The 19890-nt window shown below is 70.1% G+C and overlaps 1 protein-coding gene across 1 annotated transcript in view; it reads right to left on the bottom strand.

The window, feature by feature from the left end:
- Positions 1-19305, bottom strand: part of PLXNA1 (plexin A1) — a 39518-nt gene extending 20213 nt beyond the window's left edge. The window contains exons 1-10 of the mRNA XM_027522308.1: positions 19259-19305; positions 14097-15345; positions 12714-12896; positions 5949-6089; positions 5217-5317; positions 4891-5014; positions 4576-4729; positions 4279-4378; positions 2811-2925; positions 162-362 (exon numbers count right to left, since the gene is read on the bottom strand). Coding sequence (XP_027378109.1) covers positions 162-362; positions 2811-2925; positions 4279-4378; positions 4576-4729; positions 4891-5014; positions 5217-5317; positions 5949-6089; positions 12714-12896; positions 14097-15332 — 2355 coding nt within the window. The 5' untranslated portion in view covers positions 15333-15345; positions 19259-19305. The remainder of the gene's footprint in view (positions 1-161; positions 363-2810; positions 2926-4278; positions 4379-4575; positions 4730-4890; positions 5015-5216; positions 5318-5948; positions 6090-12713; positions 12897-14096; positions 15346-19258) is intronic.
- Between the last annotated feature and the right edge of the window lie 585 nt (positions 19306-19890).

Raw genomic sequence — 19890 nt, 5'->3', positions numbered from 1 at the left:
TGGGAGTGGCCCCTGTGGCCTGCTCACCTGGGACCTCCCAGCTGAGGGGCTGGTGTGGCCTGAGGGGGTGACCGGGGCGCTCCCTGCACGGGGCCCTTTTGCTAAAGCAGAAACCCACAGCACAGGGTCCCCGCGGGCGCCCTGGCGCTGAGCGGACTCACTGAGGAGTTCTGGCACTGCAGGCTGGAGCTGTTGAAGCGCACGGCGCCGACGCGGGCCGGGCCCCCAGGGAGGTGGAACAGGCACTCGTACCCCCGCTGGCCCGACTGCGGCTGCGGCAGATTCCGGGCGGTCAGGGTGATGGGCTTCACCACGCCCACCGGCACGTAGATCTGGGTGGAGGGCAGGATCTGTGGGCAGTCCTGGGGGTACAAGGCTGCAGCTGAGGCTGGAGGCGGAGGGCGGCTGCACGGGGCCCGATCTAGCATCGCACGCCCACCCCACACACAGGCACGCCAGCGGCACACCACGACCTGGGCAGGCCTGCCCCTGGGACCCTCACCAGAGGGGCCCCATCTGGGAGCAGCCGACAGGCCCCTGAGGCAGAAGCAGGCACGAGCTCTCGGCCGGGGGCCCGGGGAGTAGGTAAAAATAGTCAGAGCGGGCAGAAAAACAGCCCGGCCCCCAGGGCCAGCGTTTCAGCAACAATAACTGATGCAACGGCCCGGCTTGCTTGCAGCAGCGCTGGCGCGGCCGTGGAGGAGCCGGAGCCGGCCCGCGGGAGCCCCGCAGAAGGAGCTTTAAATAGAGACGCTGAAAACACGCAGCTCCCGAGGCGGCAGGGCTGGCTCTGCAGAGGTTCCCAGGGCCCCTGTGGGCACCGAGGGAGCAGGGCAGGCCTGGCAGGCTGACCCCTGGCTGGGTCTGCAGGTGCCCCGGGGGCCACCTGCACACGGGCACTGGCCGGCACGTGGGCACTGACTGGCACACTGGCTGGCGCGCAGGCACCGACAGGCACGCACGCGGGCACTGGCTGGCATGTGCGCGCTGATGGGCACACTGACTGGCACACGAGCACTGACTGGCACACTGGCTGGCACATGGGCACTGGCCAGCACGTGGGCAGACAGGCACACAGGCACTGGCCGGCACGTGGGTGCTGACGGCACACTCACTGGCACGCGGGCACTGGCCGGCAGAGCGTGTGGAGCTCAGGCCACAGCCCCACAGCAGCGGCCAGCAGGCACATGCCCACAGCAGCCAGCAGTGCCCAGCCCCCAGCCCGGGGCCCCCACTGCCCCTCCAGTGCTGTCAGGAGCCCCAGGGCCCCGCTCCCACCGTCCCCTACCTCACCCCCTCTGCGGCCAGGAGCCAAGTGCTGCTGCTGTCCCCCGGGGGTCTCAGGGCACAGACCACCCCCATCAGGCCAGAGCCTCGTTGTGGCCTTGGCCTCTCAGGATCCTGGCCCCAGAGAGGGGTCGGCTCGGGCCTGGCGCAAGCCCTTTGAGCGGCTGAGGCCAGGCTGGGGGCAGGCGAGCGGTGTGGACACGAGCCCTCCCCAGCCCCGTCCGGGTCCATACACGAACGAGGGGCCACGACTGCTGCTGCCCGTCCGCTCACACAGACCAAGGGAGCGTCCGGACGATGGCCCTCCATCCTGCTGCTGGGGGCACCACAGTCACGGGCCTTGGCAGGGCACATGACCCTGGTGTGAAACCCCCCACGCCCCACTGCTGCGGAGGCTGGACGGGGGCAGTCCCGGGCCTGGGCATGGGCCACTCCCACAGCATGGCGGCCCTCTGTCAGGGGCTCCACATGAGACCCCCGCCAGGCCGCCCCCTCCCCACCACGCACTGGTGGCCCCCTTGAAGACAACTGAGCAGATGTGGAAGTGCAAGGACCCTGAGCCGCCATCGCAGGCAGGAAGGCGCTGGGGAGCTGGGACCCAGGCCCCCACGACCTGAGCACGTGCTGAGGGGAGGGGGGTCACCCTGGAAGCCAACCTGACACTCCTTAGGGACAGCCCCACGTGACCTGGGATCAGCTGAGAGGGGGCGTCCCTGAAGTCAGCCCACCTCCAACAGGCCCCTTGACCCCGATCGCCCCTGCCCCCACCCGGCCTGAGCAGGGTCTACACCGGCTGCTCTGTGTCCACGGCCAAGCCCAGACAGGCGCCCTGCTGGGGGACCCCTGGGGGGCACCCTCTGCAGAACAGCTCAGACAGGCAGTGTGATCAGGGCCGGCCTGTGAGGACCAGGGCCCCCCTCACACGTCATTATACGGCCACCGCCAGCTGGCTCAGCCCACGGGCGGCCCCCAGGGCAGGCTGCACATCTGGGGCATCCACTCGCCCACTCCACCGGGTGCCCGCCTGCTCCCGGCTCCTTCCACCCGCTGCCAGCTTGTCCTGGACGTGCATCCTCACTGGGAAGTGGAAAAGCCAAGGCCCACGAGGCGCGGGGTGGGCGAGGGCAGCCAGGGCAGGTTCTGTGAGGGGTCCACACTGGCTCGTCCTCCTCCCTGGGCAAGTCCAGCCCCACCGCCCGGAACAAAGTCAGGGCTCTGCCCGGCCCCAGAGCTATCACCCCCAGTGACCGTCAAGGACCATGCGGCCTCACGGTGACTCCGGAGACCACCAGACACCTGCAACTCAGCCCAGCCCCCGTCCTCATGGAACTCCCTCCCCCCACCAGCATGCTGGACAGACGGCCCCTGCCCCCACTGTGCATGGACATGCCTTTGGCGTGTAGCCCCCAAGAGGTGACCCCCAGCCAACGCCACCGGCGACAGTCCCAGGCGGGACAGCCCTTCTGGCCAGCACCCCGCACACAGCTCCTCTGTGCCTCCAGCGCCAGCCCACAGCCCCGTACCTCGGACACGTTGACGCGGCCCTCCAGGAAGGAGCAGTCGGCGGCGCTGTGCGTGCACACGTGGCGGTACTTGCACCAGTGGCAGGGGAAGGAGCCGCTGACGCAGGACAGGCAGCTGCGGGAGACGCGGGCGGTGAGGCGGGGCCCCACCCACCCTGGGGCTGCGCCTCGCTGCCCAGAGCTGCTCACTGCCTGCCGGGGCTCCCCACCCCGCTCCCCCCACAGCCCCGTCAGACCCTCTCAAGGACAGAATCCTCTGAAGCCGGCACCAGGCCACTCGACTATCAACACTGAAAACGTATTTAGTGCAGCTGAGAGGCACATTCTTGTGTAATTTTTTTTTAATATATAGTTTTAGGGCTTCCCTGGTGGCTCAGACGATAAAGAATCTGCCTGCAATGTAGGAGATCCAGGTGTGATCCTTAGGTCGGGAAGATCCCCTGGAGGAAGGCATGGCAACCCACTCCAGTACTTTTGCCTGGAGAATCCCATGGACAGAGAAGCCTGGTGGGCTACAGTCCACGGGGTCACAGAGAGTCGGACACGACGGAGCAACTACTAGAGGCTTCTCTCGATTACCCGTCACCCAGCTGCACAGGGTGTCAGCCGCACCACTCGGGATCTTTGTGTGGCAGCATGCGGCGTCTAGTTCCCCGACCAGGGACCAAGCCCAGGCTCCTGCATTAAGAGCGTGGTGCTAACCACCGAACTACCAGGGGCGTCCTGAGAGGCATGTCTTAAATCCCACCTCTTCCTAATAAACTAAGATTTAAGCGTAGGTGGGACAGCCCCAGTGAAAATTGGCTCCCTGACTGGAACAAGGCTCGCCGGGTGGGGGCCTGGACAGGCCACGGAGCCCCGCCCTGAACCCTCAGCTGCAACTCCAGGGAGCCCATGGCTCGGCCTCCACACAGCGCCTCGCCCCCTCCCAGCCTCTGGAACACAGCCCCCACCCCAAAGATCCCAGCCTGCCCAGCACGACGAGGCCGGACCTCGATGGAGGAGCAACACCTAGGCCCCCACTGGGCGCCCGTGAGCCGCCAGATGGGTGTCAGCCTGCGGGTTAGTCCGCAAAGACACAACTGAAAACCCAGGGCCTTGGCTCAAGGCTGACCCCGCCCAGGCTGGGCACCCTGCCCCACGTGCCCGGACCCAGGGGGACACACAGCCAGGCCCTCAGCGTCTCCCATCCTTCCTCTGAAGCCCCAGGAGAGCACCCATGGCCTGCCAGCCACGCCCCAGAGGCCCCCCAACCCCGGGGACCAGATCCTTCTGCCCCCAGGCGCCAGGTCCTGAGTGCCCACCCCTGGCCGGCCGTCTCCTGCCCAGACAAAGCAGCAGCGACCCCAGTGCCCTGCCTCACTCTGGTGCCCACCGCACAGGGGGTGAATCATTGCATCACACCCCCGCTGCCTCCTGAGCGCCGGGCGTCAGGCCTGAGAAGCTGCGAGTGGGGTGGGACACTCACGACTGGTGGACGCTGCAGTTGTAGAAGACGAAGTCCACGGACGCGAACTTCTTGCCCGTCTCCTTGGACTTCAAGTAGAGCTTGACCACCCGCTGGTCTCCTGCGCAAGCAGCACAAGCCGGGTCACCAGGGCCCCACGTCGGCCCCGGGAGCCAGCGCAGGGCCTTGCCGAGGACCCTCCCCTCCACCAGGGGCCCAGCGCCCACCCCAGTGGGCGGGGACTGGCTGCAGTCTTTCTCCTGCCACCTTGCGCTGACCAAGGCCCCCCGCCTCGACTGGAGGGCCCCGCGGCCTCACCCTGGCCCCGCGTGATGGGCGCCACCTCCCGGGCCGAGGGGGTGCGGCAGTGGATCCGGCCGTCCTCCAGAACGCCCTCAGACTCAGTGAAGTCCTCGAAGGAGCAGTTGATGCCGGCCGAGAGGTCGGGCACGTTCCAGGCCTGCAGCACGAGCTGGGGGGTGGGGCAGGGGACAGGGTGAGCAGCCCAGGGGGACCCCCAGCCCGCCCCGGGCCCCGCCCCACCCAGGGCCCCTCCCACCCAGGGCCCCGGCCCTGCCCCAGGCCCCGCCCACCCGGGCTCCGCCCCGCCCCACCGCGGGCAGCCGCACTCACCGGAACCTGAGATGTAGTCACGGACACGTTGCGAGGCTGCACGCTTAGCTGCACGCACTGCAGCAGGTCAGCGGCGAAGCGCTGGGGCTCCGTGGCCCGCTCGCAGGCGTCCTGGCGGGAGCAGCTGCAGGCGGGGGCGTGGGCTGGGCTCGGGCAGGAGGCCAGAGGGGCTCCAGGCCACCCTGCATCCTGTCCTGGCCCGGGGGTGCTGGGCCTCCGACACTCGGTAGCTCACAGGATGCCCACCGCCCCCAACCGGACCCAGGGGAGTTAGCACTAGGCCAGGGCCTCCAGACTCTCCGCGAGGCTGCCCGGGCCAGACTCACATGCTGTGCAGGACACACCAGCCGCAGTGGGGGTCCCGGGACCCCAGGCACAGCTCACACGACGTGTACTGCACACAGCTCTCCACGGGCACCCGCGTCACCTGGCGGAGGACCCTTGAAGTCAGGCTCGCCCCCAGACACCGGGAGCCCCCGTCTCAGGCCCTCCTTGTGCCTCATCCACTCGAGGGTCACCCCAGTCCTGCCCAAGTCAGGCCACGCAGACCTGCCTCTCTGCAGACAGGAGCGGGCCCGGGAGACGGCTCTGTCCGTCCCGGGAGTCATCCGGTCCCTCCTGCCCTGCTGCGCCCCGACATTCCCGAGGGAGCCACAGGCCCCAGTCCTCAGCCGGGAGGTGGGTGGGCCTGCTCACCCCGACCTCGGCCGCTCCCAAGGCGGAGTGACGGCGGGGGCCAGGGCCGGGGGGCAAAGGAGGAGGCAGCTGCCAGGAGGGACAGAGGCCTGGCCTCACCTGCTGCTCCCGCTGCCAGGGGTCAGCAGGCGGGGCAGAGGGCAGCGGCGGGCTCCAGGCAGGCTGGGCAGAAGCAGCACAGCGCGTGGCCTGGAGGAAGCGGCCAGGCCAGAGCCAGGAGCCAGGGACCCCGGACGCTCCCCCTCCAACGCCAGCCCCCAGCCTGGAGGCATTCATTAGGGCGTTCATCCCCAGGGGTGCCCAGTCGGTCAGGGAGGAGGTCCGGCGGGCTGGTGAGCCCCCCCAGCTCCTGGGGCGCCCACCTGCTTCTCTGTCATGGCATACAGGTACCGGCGGTCAGGGCTGAGCACCAGGTCACGCAGAATGGGGCTGCCCTCCTGGGCCACCACGCTCTCATAGGCCAGCGCCGGGCGGCCGCCAGGGTTCGAGAGGTCCACCAGGATCTGTGGGGACGAGACCCATGCTGTGCGTGTGTGTCGGGGGGGTCTTCCTGCCCCAGCCCCTCCCGGAGGAGCCTGGCAGGACCACTGCACCTGGAGCACCTCGTCAGGCGGCGCAGACCACAGCCCAGGCGCGGGGGTCCCCAGGGGCAGACCAGCGCCGCCCGGCACCCGCCCCACCCCCGTCTCCAGGGCCACAGCCCAGGCAGGGGCCGCGGGCCAGGCCGGCGTCCCGGGGAAGGGCTGTTTGTGCGGAGGGGAGGAGACACGTGGATGTCCGGTGCAGATAGAGGGCCCCCCGCCTTGGGCAGGAGACTGAGGGGCTGCTCCAAGAGGGGGGCACCCCGGCTAGAAGGCAGGAGGGGCAGGCATGGCACCGGCGCTGAAAGGTATCCCAAGCCCCGAACAAGCTGGGCGCTAATCAGCCAGCTCTTCCCTGCTGCTCGCAAGGCTGCAAGTATTTTTAGCTGCTTTTACCAAACAAATGTATTTAATTAACAGCGAGAGACCCAAGGGGCTTTCCAGAGAGAGGACCCGTGGGGCAGCGTCCTGCCGGCTAGGTCCAGCCCGCAGGGCTGGCTCCGGGCTGGGGGCTCCTCCCAGGCCGCGTGGGGCCCTCGGCCCACCTCCACCGCAGCCCAGCAGCCCTGCTCCTTGCCCCTCATTCACAGGACGCGGCGGGGCGGGCCTGACTGGCCGGCAGACACCCCCGGCTCAGGCCAGCTCCCACGGGGGCGGGCGTCCCCGGGCGGAGGCCATGGGGCAGGGGGAGGGGAGGGAGGGATGGGGGTGGGGGGGCCGCATTCCTGAGGGCCCGCGGCCCCCCCACATCCGCTCAGCTGCTGCCCCGCCAGGCGGGCGGGCTTAAGTCAAACCAGACCCGGAAGAGGCGAGTCCAGCTGGGCTGTGGGGGGGTTGGGGGGCCGGACTGGGCCTAGAGCTGCCCAAACAGCCTGGGGGAGCCAGGGCGGGGGGCCACAGCAGCCCAGCCTTCATCCCCCAGGCTGGGCCTGGAGGGGACCCCACAGGCAGCCCCAGGCCAAGGAGGCCAGGAGTCCGGCCTGTGCCCCAGCCCAGCCCAGACGTGCCCTGACTGTGCGGACTCTGCCTCAGTGTCCCCCCACCCCATCAGTGTCCCCCCCGACCCCTCAGCGTCCCCCGACCCCCTCAGTGTTCCCCCCGACCTCTCAGCATCCCCCCCTCGACCCCCTCAGCGTCCCTCCTCGACCCCCTCAGCGTCCCTCCCACATACCCTCAGTGTCCCCTCCACACACCCTCAGCATCCCCCTGTCCCCCACCCACAGCCACTCAGGGACTAAATGACCCAGCAGATGGCGCCCGGGCGAGCAGGCCCCACAGCAAACCCCCAGAGCCAGCCAACCAGGCCGACAGGCCCAGGCTGGAATGCGGCCAGGCGGTGGGGAACTGCCGGCTGGAGGCAGGGCAGGGCGCCGGGGATGCAAAGGGCCCTTGCAGATGCACCGCCCACCCCCAGACCCCGGGGAGGCCTGCCTGGGCCTGGCCTGACTGACCACACCCGGACCTGGGCAGGGAGCCCTCGGGAGGGTGCTGAACCGGGCCAGTGTTGGGCCCCAGGCTCTCCCTGCAGACGCCCTGACCCTCCCCTCTCAGGGCAGAGAATACCGGCCGGGCTGTGGGTGAGGCCTGGGGGCGCCCACCCTGGGGGATGGGGGAGACACTGCAGGGAAGGCCCGCATGGGGGGGTGCACGCTGGAGCCGGGGTGGGGGCGCAGCCAGCCAGGTTCCGGAATGCCACCACCCCCAGGCCCACAGCCGCGGGCTGACCGACTCCAACAGGTGGCTGCCAACAGCTGCGGCCGGAGCGTGCCTGTCCAGCTGTCCACCCGCCAGGCGCCGTCCACCACCCACCTGCCGGCACGGGGCAGCCCCGTTTCTGGAGGGCGCAGAGCGCCGGGGGTGCTGGGGAGGCAGGTGCCCCCACACTGCGTGCTGGGCAACCCCCTGGCCAGGCTCAGCAGGGGCCCAGCCCACGGGTGCCAGTCAGGGCTTCTGGCCAGTCCTGGGGCCCGCACGAGCCGCCAGGGCTGATTTTAGGGCTGCCGGGCCCTGGAGCCCACAGAAAGGGAATCCCATGTCCCCCAACCTGCCCGAGAAGCCAGGAGCCGGGACCGCCAGTTGCACCTGGGGCAAAGCAGGGGAGGGGGTGGCCGGCCGCCAGGGGAGCATTCCAGGGAGAAGGGGCGTGCGGGGCAGGCACGGGGCCAGCCAGCTGGCAGGACGGCAGGACACACACACCCCTGCCTCCAGCTGCCACCCGAGGGCCACCCGCTGGGGCAGCAGGCCTGCAGGAGCTCGGGGGAGACGGCCACACAGGCTGGCCCCATCCCAGCGTCCCGGCCGACAGGACCCCGGAGCCCAGGGCACAGCACAGGCAGGTCCTGCACAGGGACCCCGGCCCCGGGGCCCCTCCAGCCAGCTGACCCCACACCCCTCGCCATGAGGCCCTGGCCAGCGGCTGCGGGCAGGCAGCTGACGGCCCGGCCAGGTCAGCTGTCCGTCCAGCCCAGAGCCAACAAAGGGTCCATTCTCCGGGCCAAGGGCGGGCGGGGGCCCTGGGAGGACGTCTGGGCCATGCAGGCTGCTTGCCAAGGCCGGCACGCGCCCTCGCCGCCTGGAGGCAGGGGGCTGCCTGACTTGGCCCTCTCAGGAGGGGAAAGTGCCCTGTCCCGCCCAACCCAAGACAACCCGATTCCTTGCTATGAAGCGGGGGCACCCTGGCTGACCCCTCCTGGTCTCCAAGCAGAGGAAGAGGCAGTGGGCCGCGGGGCTGAGACCGCATGGGTGCCCTCCTCCTGTAGACGCTGGAGCCCAGCCTGCTCCCTGTCCCCAGGGGACAGCGGCCCCTGCTCCCCACCTCCCTGCTGGTCAGGCCTGAGGCCCCCGACAGGCCTGCTCCCGGACCTTTCCCACCCCTCACGGGCCACCTTGGCACCCCCTGCTCTGGCTGGGGGCTGCTCCAGGCCCCGGCCCGGTCCGTTCTCAGGAAGGCCAGAAGGAATCTGATACTGAAAAAGCAATTAGCGATTTCCTCTTGGTGGTAATTAGGTAATTAAAACAGGACTTGCAGGAGGCCTGAGGGCTGTACTTGGGCCAGACACACCTGGTGAGGTGGGAGCGGGGGCCCAGGAATCTCATGCTTCCTGTCCTCGATTCTCAACACACAGACTAGCCCACAAGCAGTGGTCCTCCCTGACCCTCGGTCTCCTCGTCTGACTGCAGACGACCCATGCACCGCACTGAGAAGTAACAACTTCACAGCTCCGACGGGGGTGGCGCGTGGAGGGGGGCCCCCCAAGGCTGAGCCCTGCAAGGGAGGAGGGGACAGCTGCCCGCAGAGTCCGCCCTCGGCTGTGGAGGCTGCACAGAGCTGGGATGGGGGCTGCAGAAGTTGCTGGGCCTCCTCTCACAGGCAGGGGCCACGGCCAGGGATGCCAAGGGCAGGCAGCGGTGACCATCTGGCCAGAGGTCCTTGCTGCAAGCCCTGCACCCACCCCCCTTGCAACAGCAGCTGACGCAGTGACCCTACTTTCCAGAACGACTGGGCGCCCCAGACCAGACCTCTGTGGTCTATGCTGCCCACCACAGGGTGCCAGAGATCTGTCTACCACGCGCAGGACAGGCCCAATCCCTCCCGCACGGCGAGGGCCCCTCTGACCTGTGAGCCCCCTGTTCCCACCCCCGGAACACCTCCCGCACCCCATCCTGCACAGGCCTGGCTATGAGGAGCACGGGCCCCACGGATGCTCACAGACGGTCAGCACAAGGCTGCAAGGCCTGCACTGGGGCCCCGCGGAGGGGCTGCCGGACCACCCTGGAGGGAGGGTCCCCCCACAGCCACCCAGCTTTCGGGATCTCCCAGGTTCAGCATCCTGGGGCGGGGAGCAGGTGCCGCCACCTTTCCCAGAGCAGCTTCTGGAGACAAGGCCCCTGGAGAGGAAGGGGCGTTCCTGTCCCAGCGGCCCACGGAGGGTTCTCCCCGGGGGTGTGGGGCAGGGGCCAGGGCTGCCAGGGGATGCAGCGGTGGCCCCTCCACCCTGAAGGACCCCTGCAGCAGGGCTCGGCTGTGTCCCCGCCTGGCCCTGGCCCCACAGCCCCGGGAGGACAGGTGCTCCCCCCCGGCCCACATCGTGGCTGGGGAGGGTGGGGGGCACCCCTGGCAGGAGTCCAGGGCCGGAGGCCCCCCCACCTGCCTCGGGCACCTGGGCCAACTCGAGGACTCCTGGTGGGTCTGGAGATGAGCAGAAGGGGACGGGGTGGGGGGTGGGGGCAGGTGCAGGCAGGGCGCGGGGAGGGCGGGGACCCAGGGGCACCCCAGCCAGCCCATGGCAGCTCCTGTTGGCAGCTCTTCAGTTAATAGGCTGCAATTTTACACAACGCCGTTTGGAGGTGGCCCGGAGCCAGCCGCGTCCCCAGAGCTCCCGGAGTCGCTGTTTAAAGCCCAGGAAGGACCAGCTGTGGGGAGGACGGGGCGTGTCCATCTCAGCGCAGCAGGCCGGGCAGAGGCGGGGAGGGGCCCCAGGCCCGGGCTCTGGGAATGCGGGGAGACAGGGCGGGGGGCCAGGCCTGCACTGAACCCCAGGCCCGGCCCTCCCAGACCCAGAGGAGGGAACTGGGAGCCTGTGGGGACGGGCACAGCTGGCCAACGGGCCCTGGACCACAGCCACCTCCACCCCCAGGCCCGATCAGGACGACGCGGGAGGGGCCAGGCAGGGGCAGGAATTAGGAATGTGCAGCCAAAGGCCAGGTCAGCGAGAGGCGGGCGGTCGGGAGCAGAGCCCCTTGAGGGGGTCGAGGCTGGAGGCCTCAGGTGGGAACTGCAGGTCAAGGAGCCGGCGGGTGCAGGGACAGAGGGCCAGGCCCAGCATGGGGACGAGAAGCCCCTTCCCCCACGCCCAGGCAGCCCCAGCCCCGGCGGGGATGGGGAGGCTGAGAGAGAGGCCCCCCGAAGGTGCACGCTGGTCCACGCAAGGCACGTGGGGGTCATGCCTCCACGACAGACCCCCCGACCAGCCCAACTCGCAGCCCTGGGTGCAGCCAGACCCCACACCCTCAGGAAGGCTGCCATCCGTCCCGCGTGGAACACAAGGCCAGCAGGGCCACAGTGGGCAACTGGCCCCGGAAGGCGGGGAGGGAGTGCAGCCGGGGGCCTCAGCTATCACCTCCTTGCTCCTGACATGGGACCTGCTTATGGGGTCCTGCCGCTCTGAGAGCCACCTCGGGGCCTCAGGTTCCCTCAGCGGGACGGGGGCAAGGGGTGAGGCCGGGACGCAGCAGAGGGAGGCAGGACTGGACCAACCTGTCCTCCCAGCCTCACGGGGTGGCCTTTGAGCAAAGTCGCTGCCTGGCCAGCTGCCCACCAGCTCACCGGCCACCAGGAGGGGCCCCTCTGCCCCAGATGCTAGCCTTCTGCCAGGCGATGAGCTTGAGGGCCCTGCAGGAATGAGTTCCTGAGGCTTCACCCACAGCCCCACACCAGCTGGGCTCCTGTGGCAGAGGGCAAAGACGGCTCCCCAGGGTGCCCCCACGGGGTCTGTGGGCCCTCTCCGCTGACCCCCCAGCCCAGGACAGCAGGCAGAACCCTGCTGGAGGCCCCCCCAGGTAGGGCCAGGACAGGGGGTCACGGGGTGGGCCTGCCACCCCGCACCGACCCCACAGTGCCACAGGCAGGACCCCGCAGCACCCAGCACGGGGTGCCCTCGGCACAGCCCCCAGGGCCCAAGGCCCACGGCTCCTTCCACGGGTGGAAAAGCCGGCGCTGGGAGAGGGCCTTGCCCAGAGGCCACAGAGCCAGCAGACCGCACGTGGTAGGGACCAGGGACCTGCCCGCCCCCTAGGCCTGGGTACCAGGGCTGAGCAAGCAGAGTCAGGGCCCAGCCCCCACCCAGAGCCCCGGGCCAAGCTGGGTCAGCAGGCAGCCTCCGCCAGCTGTTATTTCATCCACCAGCCCCACCCCTGCGCTGACCCTCAGGGCTCCAGGCACCCCCACCCTCCGGCCCCCAGGAGCTACGCCCACGGCAGCCAGCCCTCCCCGGGCGGGTCCCTACCCACCCAGCCAGCCAATGCTGACGCCGGGGCTGCTGCCATCCCAGGATGCCCACCCCCACCCGGCCCTCGCCCCCACCCCCGCCCTGCGCACCCCCAGGCTGGGCCCTTGGAGGGGCCAGGGAGCTGCCCCCTCGATAGGGCACCCCAACAGGCTCACTGTAGCCAGGGGCGGGCGGGCAGCCAGCCTCACCCTGCCCTTGGCCCTGTGTCTCTGGACAGAGTGCTGCCTCGGCGACACCCGATCCCAGGGGGGGCGGGGGTGGAGGGGGCCGCCCGGCTGGCCCTGCCCCCGCCCCCACGGTCTTCTGGAGGTCACCTCCGTGGGTGGGCAGGCCTGTAGGCCAACAGGCCCTGTCAGCCTTAAGCTGCCATAGGCCTGACCCGCCCCCAGGCCCCCACGCCCAGCCCGGACCTCGACACGTGCTGAACACAGGAGCGCCCAGGGAGCGCGAGGAGACAACGGTCCCGGGGACTGGGGCCCCCTCTGCACCAGGACACGTGGAACAGGCGCTGGCGCCCCGGCAATGACCCTGTGCTGACCTTGCGGATGCGGCCGCTGCGCGTGCCCACGAACACCACTGTGCGGCCCCGGTAGTCATAGGCGGCCACGGCGGTCAGGCCGTCGTCTTTGTCCACGAATAGGGGCGTCCCCTCGATGGTGACCGTGCCGCCCAGGGGCTGGTTGAAGTCCTGCCCGCAGAAGTCGTCGTCAATCTGCAGGGGCTGGAAAGGAGGCGGGGGGTGAGGCCCAGGCCGTCCCGCGGGGAGACGCTGCGGCCGTGCGGGGCTGGGGGTGGCCGGCACAGCTGCGGTTGGTCGTGGGGAGACGGAGGCCCTGGGAGCTGCTTGAGCAGCAGGAGCCCGGGGTGAAGGGCACCTCTCACGCCCACCAGGCCCAGGCCCCGCCCCCCACCACAGGGGCACAGGGAGCCGTGAGGGGCACACAGGTGCGTGCCAGGGGCACGTGGGGAGCTGGGGTGGTTCACTCAGGACAGGATGCGGGGTGACACCTAATAGGCAGCGGGAGGGGCGGGCTGCGAGGAGGCGTCTGCAGGGGAAGGAAGCAATCGATGGTGCAGGTTCCGGAGCCGGGCGGGGAGGGCGGGCGAGGGGACGGGTCAGGCAGCTCCAGGCCGGCTGAGGTTTGTGGGGGGTGGGGGCGGGGCGGGTCCAGGATGCTGGCTGGGGGCCGAGGTGGGAGGGACCAGGGCAGATGGGAGGAGCGGTGGGGGCCGTGCCCAAGAAGGGGGTGCACATGGAGCACACAGGGGCCGCAGCGAGGCACCCGCCAGCAGTCTCCCGCCGCACTGAGGAGGCCCGACGCTCCCCGGCCAGAGACGGGCGGGCTTTCCCGGGGCCACCAGGAGCCCCGGGCAGCAGAGGCGCCGGAGGCCCTCCGAACAAGCCCTTACCCCCTACGAGTCTGGGGTCTCCAGTGGAAGACCGTCCTTTCTGGGGGAGGGCAACAGACACTCCTCAAAAAGCAGCTGGCCCCGTCAGGGCCTAGAGATAGGACATACAGTGCAGGCCAATGGGCACTGAGCGGCCCCCAGCTTCTTGCCCTCCCAGGTGAGGCGCACAGCCAGGCACCAGGGCAGCAGAGAGCAGAGCCTCCAGACGGCACCCTGAGAGGGGATGTGCCTGCTGCCCGCCTGACCCTGGTCTGGCCCCAGCTCGCCCTTTACTGGCCACATACCCTGGACATCACCTCACTTCTCAGTGACCTCATCTGTGAAAAGAGACAAGGCCCGGCCAGCCAGAGCCCAGAACAGTGCTAGGCACGAGGGCGGGGCTCTGTCCACGGCCGCAAGGGCACACGGACACGGTCACATCACCTGTTTTCTCAAGGGATGGGCCGGCCGCAGCACCGACCCGGGAGACGGCCGTGCTTCGTGCTCCGGGCCAGCGGGGCGGGGTGCTCACCGAGTTGATGCAGCCCAGCTCCTTGTTGAGCAGCCAGGGCAGCGAGAGCTTGCCCTCACCACGATAGCAGGACTGGATGCGTGCCTTGATCTTCTCCTTGATGGCCCTGAGCGTGAAGAGGCAGAGCACCGACTCCCGCGGCGGCTTTACGCGGTTCTTCTGGCCCTGGGCGAACACGGTGAACAGCACGTCCTCGTCCTCGGCCAGGCCCAGCTGGCGGGCCAGGGCCCGGCCCGGCCGGCTCAGGTAGGCGTCCTGCACCAGGCGGTACTCCACGCCCGCCTGCTCGCAGCCGATGGGGAACTCCACGTAGGAGTAGAACTTGGGGTCGTCCACGCACAGCCGCACGATCTTGGACGTGAAGAAGTGCTCACCAGCAGCGTCGGGCGAGGTCAGCTGCGTGTCCAGCTGCAGCGTGAGGTAGTACACAAAGTGCTCGCTGCGGAAGCTGTACACGTAGTAGATGTCGAAGGCCGGGAACTTGGACAGCGTGTCCGAGGGGATCTTGAGCTGCGAGGACACAAACTCGTCCTGGTACACGAAGCCAAACATCTCCGCGTCCTCCTCGTTGGCCATGAGCCGGCGGCTGGACAGCGTGGGGAAGTACTCGGACTTGCCGTCGATGGGCGTGCCCACAAAGAGCTTGGCCTGCGCCTGGCCGGGCGGCCCAGCGATCAGCACGCCGGCCATGCTGCCCGCCTCGCGCACGCCCGACAGGTAGTGCTCCTTGCGGTGGTGCGGCTCGCCCAGCTTGAAGAGGTCGTCCAGGCGCAGGAACTGGCAGATGCCTTGGGAGGCGCTGCCGCAGGCCAGCAAGCGGTTGGCGGGCTGGTCGAGCAGCAGCAGCTTGTTGACGTTGTCGGTGCTGCCCAGGCCGTGCGGGCAGGACTGCACGCTGGGCGGTGGGTAGCACTTCTCGTTATCCTCCACCGGGCCCGTCACGTGCGCCCGCAGCAGCGTCAGGTTCCCCGACAGCTTGTAGATGCGGTTCACGGCGCCCACGTACACCTCGCCTGTCTGCTCGTGGACCACCAGGTGGGTCAGTGCCCAGTCGCTGGCAGTGAAGGTGCGGAAAGGGGGCTGCGGACCCCCGCCCGCCTGGGGTGCACCCCCCAGGAGGAGCAGCAGCAGGATCAGCAGCAGCAGCAGCGGAGCCCGCGGGCTCAGACGTGGCAGCAGCATGACGGGCCGGGGCCTCGGGCCAAGGCGCTCAGATCCTGCGGGGCCACGCATCATAGGAGCCTCAGCCCTGCAGGGACAAGGGATAGGGCGTGTCACCTGTGCCATCACCGAGCTCCAGTGCCCATCCTCCGCTGGGATGTCCCACTCGTGGGGCGCGGCCTGACCCTCCGGGAGTCGCCAGAGGGGCAAGGGAGAGCCCTTCCCCGCCTGGAGCCCCGGGAGCAGCTATACTGAGCCCCACACCCCAACAGGCAGCGCGGGCCATGCGAACTCCACCGCTGCCCGGTCCGTGGCCGGGCGGAGAAGACAGGGACCCAGGACCAGGAGGTGGGTGACAGACCTGGGCTTGCCCACGCCCCCCAGGGAGCAAGGCTCCTGGCTCCAAGCTCCCATGGTGGTGACCACCTCTCTGCCCAAGCGCCTTGTGGGCTGGACAGTGCTGCTCACAGGTAGTAGAGAACACTCGTGTGGTCCCTGCAGAAGGCGGGGCTCCTCGCAGCCACGTCCCGCATCTGGCCCCGCCCCCAGCCCTGCTCTCAGAGACCCCGCCCCATCCCCGCCCACCTACCCCCGCCCCGCCCCCACACTGCTCTCAGAGACCACGCCCCCGAACCTCGCCCCGCCCCCAGCCCTGCTCACTAAGAGCCCGGGTCCGTCCCCGGCCCCGCCCCCTTCTCTGAGCCGGTTCCCCCAGCAGCGGGGTGGCACGCACCTCCCATCCCCAGCCAATGCCCCGGCCCTGCCTCCTCGCAAACAATCTCATCTCCCCACAGCCCGGCAGCTGGCAGCCACACTCCAGGTTACGTGTAGCTTCTGGGGCCCGCAGCCACGTGGTTGACCGGGTCGCCGGCCAGGGTCTCCCCGTCTGTGCAGTGCTGACCACGAGGCTCCTCTCCCGGGTGACAGCGAGCAGGCCGGGGTGCCTAGTCAGGGTCCCGCCTCAGCTGTCCCCGGACCTGCGGGCTGAGGGCAGCAGCCACGAGCTCTCCAGCTGTCTGTCACCTCTGTAGTCTGAGGCCCGAGCTGTCCCCAGACACTGTCCCCACCAGCAAGAGAGCTGCCTAGGCCCCAGAGGCCAGCCCAGGACCCGCCCATGTGAGTGAGTGACTGGGCCCTGCTGCCCACCCCAGCCTCACTCCCCACACCCTTTTCCCTTCGGGGATGCTAAGCCTCGAGAACTGAGGGGTGGGGGTGCTGGTCAGCACTCCACGGGTGAAGGGTGGGGGCCTGAGGGGGGATGCTGAGCCCCCAGAAAGGGGGGGAGCTCTGGCCAGCGTCCCACAGGAAGGGCACCAGGCACTGTTGCCGCAGGACCCTGCCCACAGGCTGTGAGCTACCCCCTCACTCCCTGCCCAGACATCCCCAACAACTATGGCCGCCAGGGACCTCCCAGGCGGCAGGGAGAGGATTCCTCAGCCCCTGCCTCCAGCTCAGGAGCCCAGGGCAGAGCAGAACTGGAGAACAGGCTCCTCAGGACTCGGCAGGGCCTGGGCTGAGTGCTTACGAACTCCAAAGAAAACATGAATCACTCACGGTGTATCAGTTCAAAGCAGGCCTGCAATTACCCGGGGCTGGGCTCTCCCCTCCTCCGGGTAATTATACACGTCCTAATGCAATTACGGGCCCTACTTTTTATATTAAACAGGAGGGACCCAGCTGAAGAAGCGCCATCCAAACGCCAGCCTGGCTGGGGGCCTGCTGCCCCTCCCCCAGCAGGGCTGCCCAGAGGACCAGTCAGGGGTACCGGGCTGCAGCCAGCAAAAGGGGGCGTCGAGACCACCCCCTCACAGGGGCCACTAAAGACAGCTGGGGACTCCCCCTACCCGCGAGGAACGGGGCCGTGGCTCAGATAGACCCAAGGTCACCCAGCTAGTTGTGCACACTCCTACGGAGACCTGGACTCCCACGGGCCTCTGCTCTGCCCAGGAAAAAATGCATTCATTCCAGAGCGGCTGCTGGGGAGGGCCATGCCGGCCGGGGGGAGGGGAGCCCTGACAGATGCGAGCTCTGGGCCCACGCTGGGGTCTGGGGAGGCCCTTCCACCTGCTGGTCAAGGACCAGGCCCGACGCTGGCGGGGGAGGGGCACCCCGGGCGCAGAGCAGCAGGAGCAAAGGCCGGGGTGGAACCTGCTGGACCGCGCAGAGGGCAGAGAGGGTGCCCGCAGCACCAATCAGAGCCAGGCCGGGAGGGAGAAGCTGCCCGGGGCACAGGGCTGGGTGTGCCGACGGGAGGTGAGCAGGGCAGGGAGCGGCCCGGCGGCCTCCACGCCCGCACAGGACCGGCTCAGCCATCCGCCAGGGCGTGGAGAGCGCGCCGCCCGCTTCTCTGCCGGCCCGCGGCCACCGCCGCTCCGCGCCCTGAGAAACAAAGGCCCTCAGAGGCTTCTTCCCAGAGGGACGGCCCCAATCTCCCCCACCCCACTGGCCAACTCCCCAGCCACATTTGGACCCTGGCGGAACTCGGACAGCTTGAGGCATGGGGGACGTAGAAGACACGGCGTCCTACCCAGGGGTGCCTTGTCGGTCAGAGCCGGAGCCAAGAGCTGCCCCGTCACCCCACCTCCCCCACACAGGCTCCCGGAGGTGGTCCCAAGCCGCCTGCTCCCCTCCAGGCCTGTCTGAGGGGGCCGGGGGCCGGGATCCGGGGCACTCGAGTCCTGCTCCTCAGGAAAAGTGCCTGCTCCCCGGCTCCCCCGAGTTATCCTCTCCTCCCGACCCCATTTCACACGCGGAGATGTTCCTTGGCGTGAGGAGGGGCTTATAACACACCAACCACGGCAGAGCCGGCAAAGGGCAGTCGGCTTGGTTCCCAGCTCTCATCCGTCCCCTACCCCCAAGCACACAACCTCAGCCACACCGGGGCTGGCCAGGCCTCTGCAGCGCCGTCTCCTCTACCTGAAATGCCCACTTGGGGACTCCCGGGCCCCCTCCCAGGCCGACTTGCTGCCGGGCCTGAAAGAAATCACTGGCTTCCCAGTTCGCCCCTGGCGCAGCACCTGGTCTCCCCTGCACACCCCAAATCAGCAGGGCGCCAGGGGACCTGCCTGGGCGAGCTCCCCAGGGCCCGAGGACCGAGGCTCAGCCCACCCCGCGCAGACCCTGAGAACCGGCCTCGGCTCGGAAAGAGGTGGGGCAGCGCGGAGAGGCGCACCACCGGATTCCAGGCTCCGGGGCTGAAGGCTCGGTCCACGTCCCCCAACACACACCCCTCTTTCTTTCAAGGGGCGTGGCCCCAGCACCCCACAGATTAACCAGGGGCAGCTCCAGGCCCTAGACGGCCGCCGGAGCTCCTCTCGCCCCCTTCCTGGGCTGTCCCTGTGGTCTCGGAACGGGCGTGGGTCCGCGGAGTCGCAATCCCCTCCCCGAGGCCGCCCGATCGCGCCCCGCGGCAGCCAGCCCCGTCGCCCACCAGGCCCAGGGCCGCGCAGGAGCCCTCGGAGCGGCCACGGGAAGCGACTGACCCTGGAGAGGCCCCGCGCGGGGCGGCGAGGAGGCCGGGCGCGCGGCTGGCGCACCGCCCCTCCCAGCCCGCGCGGGCCTGCGGGCCTGGGCGGACCGGCGCCCACTCCGACCCCGCGGGCCTGCCGGCGCCGGACGTCCAGCGCGCTCCGGTGACCTGGGCCGGCCGAAGGGCCCTCCCGGCAGCGCTGCAGCGAACTTTCTCCACGCCTGGCTGTGAGGAGGCGGCGCGGCCCGCGAGCTCGGCGGCCAGGGTCCCATCCCGGCCGGGCGGGGACGCGCGGGCTCAACGCCGGCGCCGCGGCCGCGCCCGGACACGCGTGAACCCAGCGGGAGCCGCAGGGACACGCGAGGGCGCGGACACGCGCGCCGCAGCCCCCCCACCCCCGTATGCCCCCTCCCCGCCGCTCGGCCGCAGCCCCGAGGAGGCCGGCCCGGAGCCGCCCGGAGCCTGGACCCCCGCTGGACCATCGCCGGACCCCCGCCCGCCCCGCCGCGGGGAAAGTTGAGCCCCTACTCACAGGCTGCCCCGGGGCGCGCCCGCCGCCGGCCATCGCAGCTCGCCGCCCGCGCCGCCGCCCGCCCCTGCCCCGCCGCGGGGCCGCTGAAGCCGCGCAGGCCGCCCAGGCCGAGGCCGCCGCGCCCGGGCTCCGCTGCGTGGCCGCCGCCGCTGCCCAGCATGAATGGGGCGCCAGGCGCGCGGATGCGGACCGGCCTCGCTCTCGCCGCCCGCGGAGCGCCGCGCGCATGCGCCGCCCTGGGGGCCGGGCCGGGGCGGGGCCTGCGCGGGGGCGGGGCCGGCGGCGGCCTCCAGGGGGCGCTCGATCCCCGCCGCCGGCCTATGCCTACCGCACGCTGCAAAGGGCAACGCCGCCGCCGGCAGCCGCTGCCCCGGAACCGGACCCAGATGCGGCCGCGATCCGGAACGGCGGTCTCGGCCCGGGATCCTCATAGGGCTGCCGGGCGCGCGGTCCGGGAGGAGGCGGCGGGCTGGGTGCGGGGACTTGAGCGAGGCGCTGGGGGCGGCGAGTGGGGTCCGGGAGGCACACCGGGCGGGGTCGCCGGGCAGGGGGCCGCAGGAGGCGGGGGGCGGCCGGACGTAGGAGCTGGCTGGGGCAGGTGCAGGGCGCGCCGAGCGGGGCTCACGGGGCTA

This window comes from Bos indicus x Bos taurus, chromosome 22 (genome assembly GCF_003369695.1).
Source record: "Bos indicus x Bos taurus breed Angus x Brahman F1 hybrid chromosome 22, Bos_hybrid_MaternalHap_v2.0, whole genome shotgun sequence".
In the NCBI taxonomy this organism is placed as follows: domain Eukaryota; kingdom Metazoa; phylum Chordata; class Mammalia; order Artiodactyla; family Bovidae; genus Bos; species Bos indicus x Bos taurus.
Note: the sequence above shows the minus strand (reverse complement) of the source record. Positions and strands in the feature narration are given on the sequence as shown.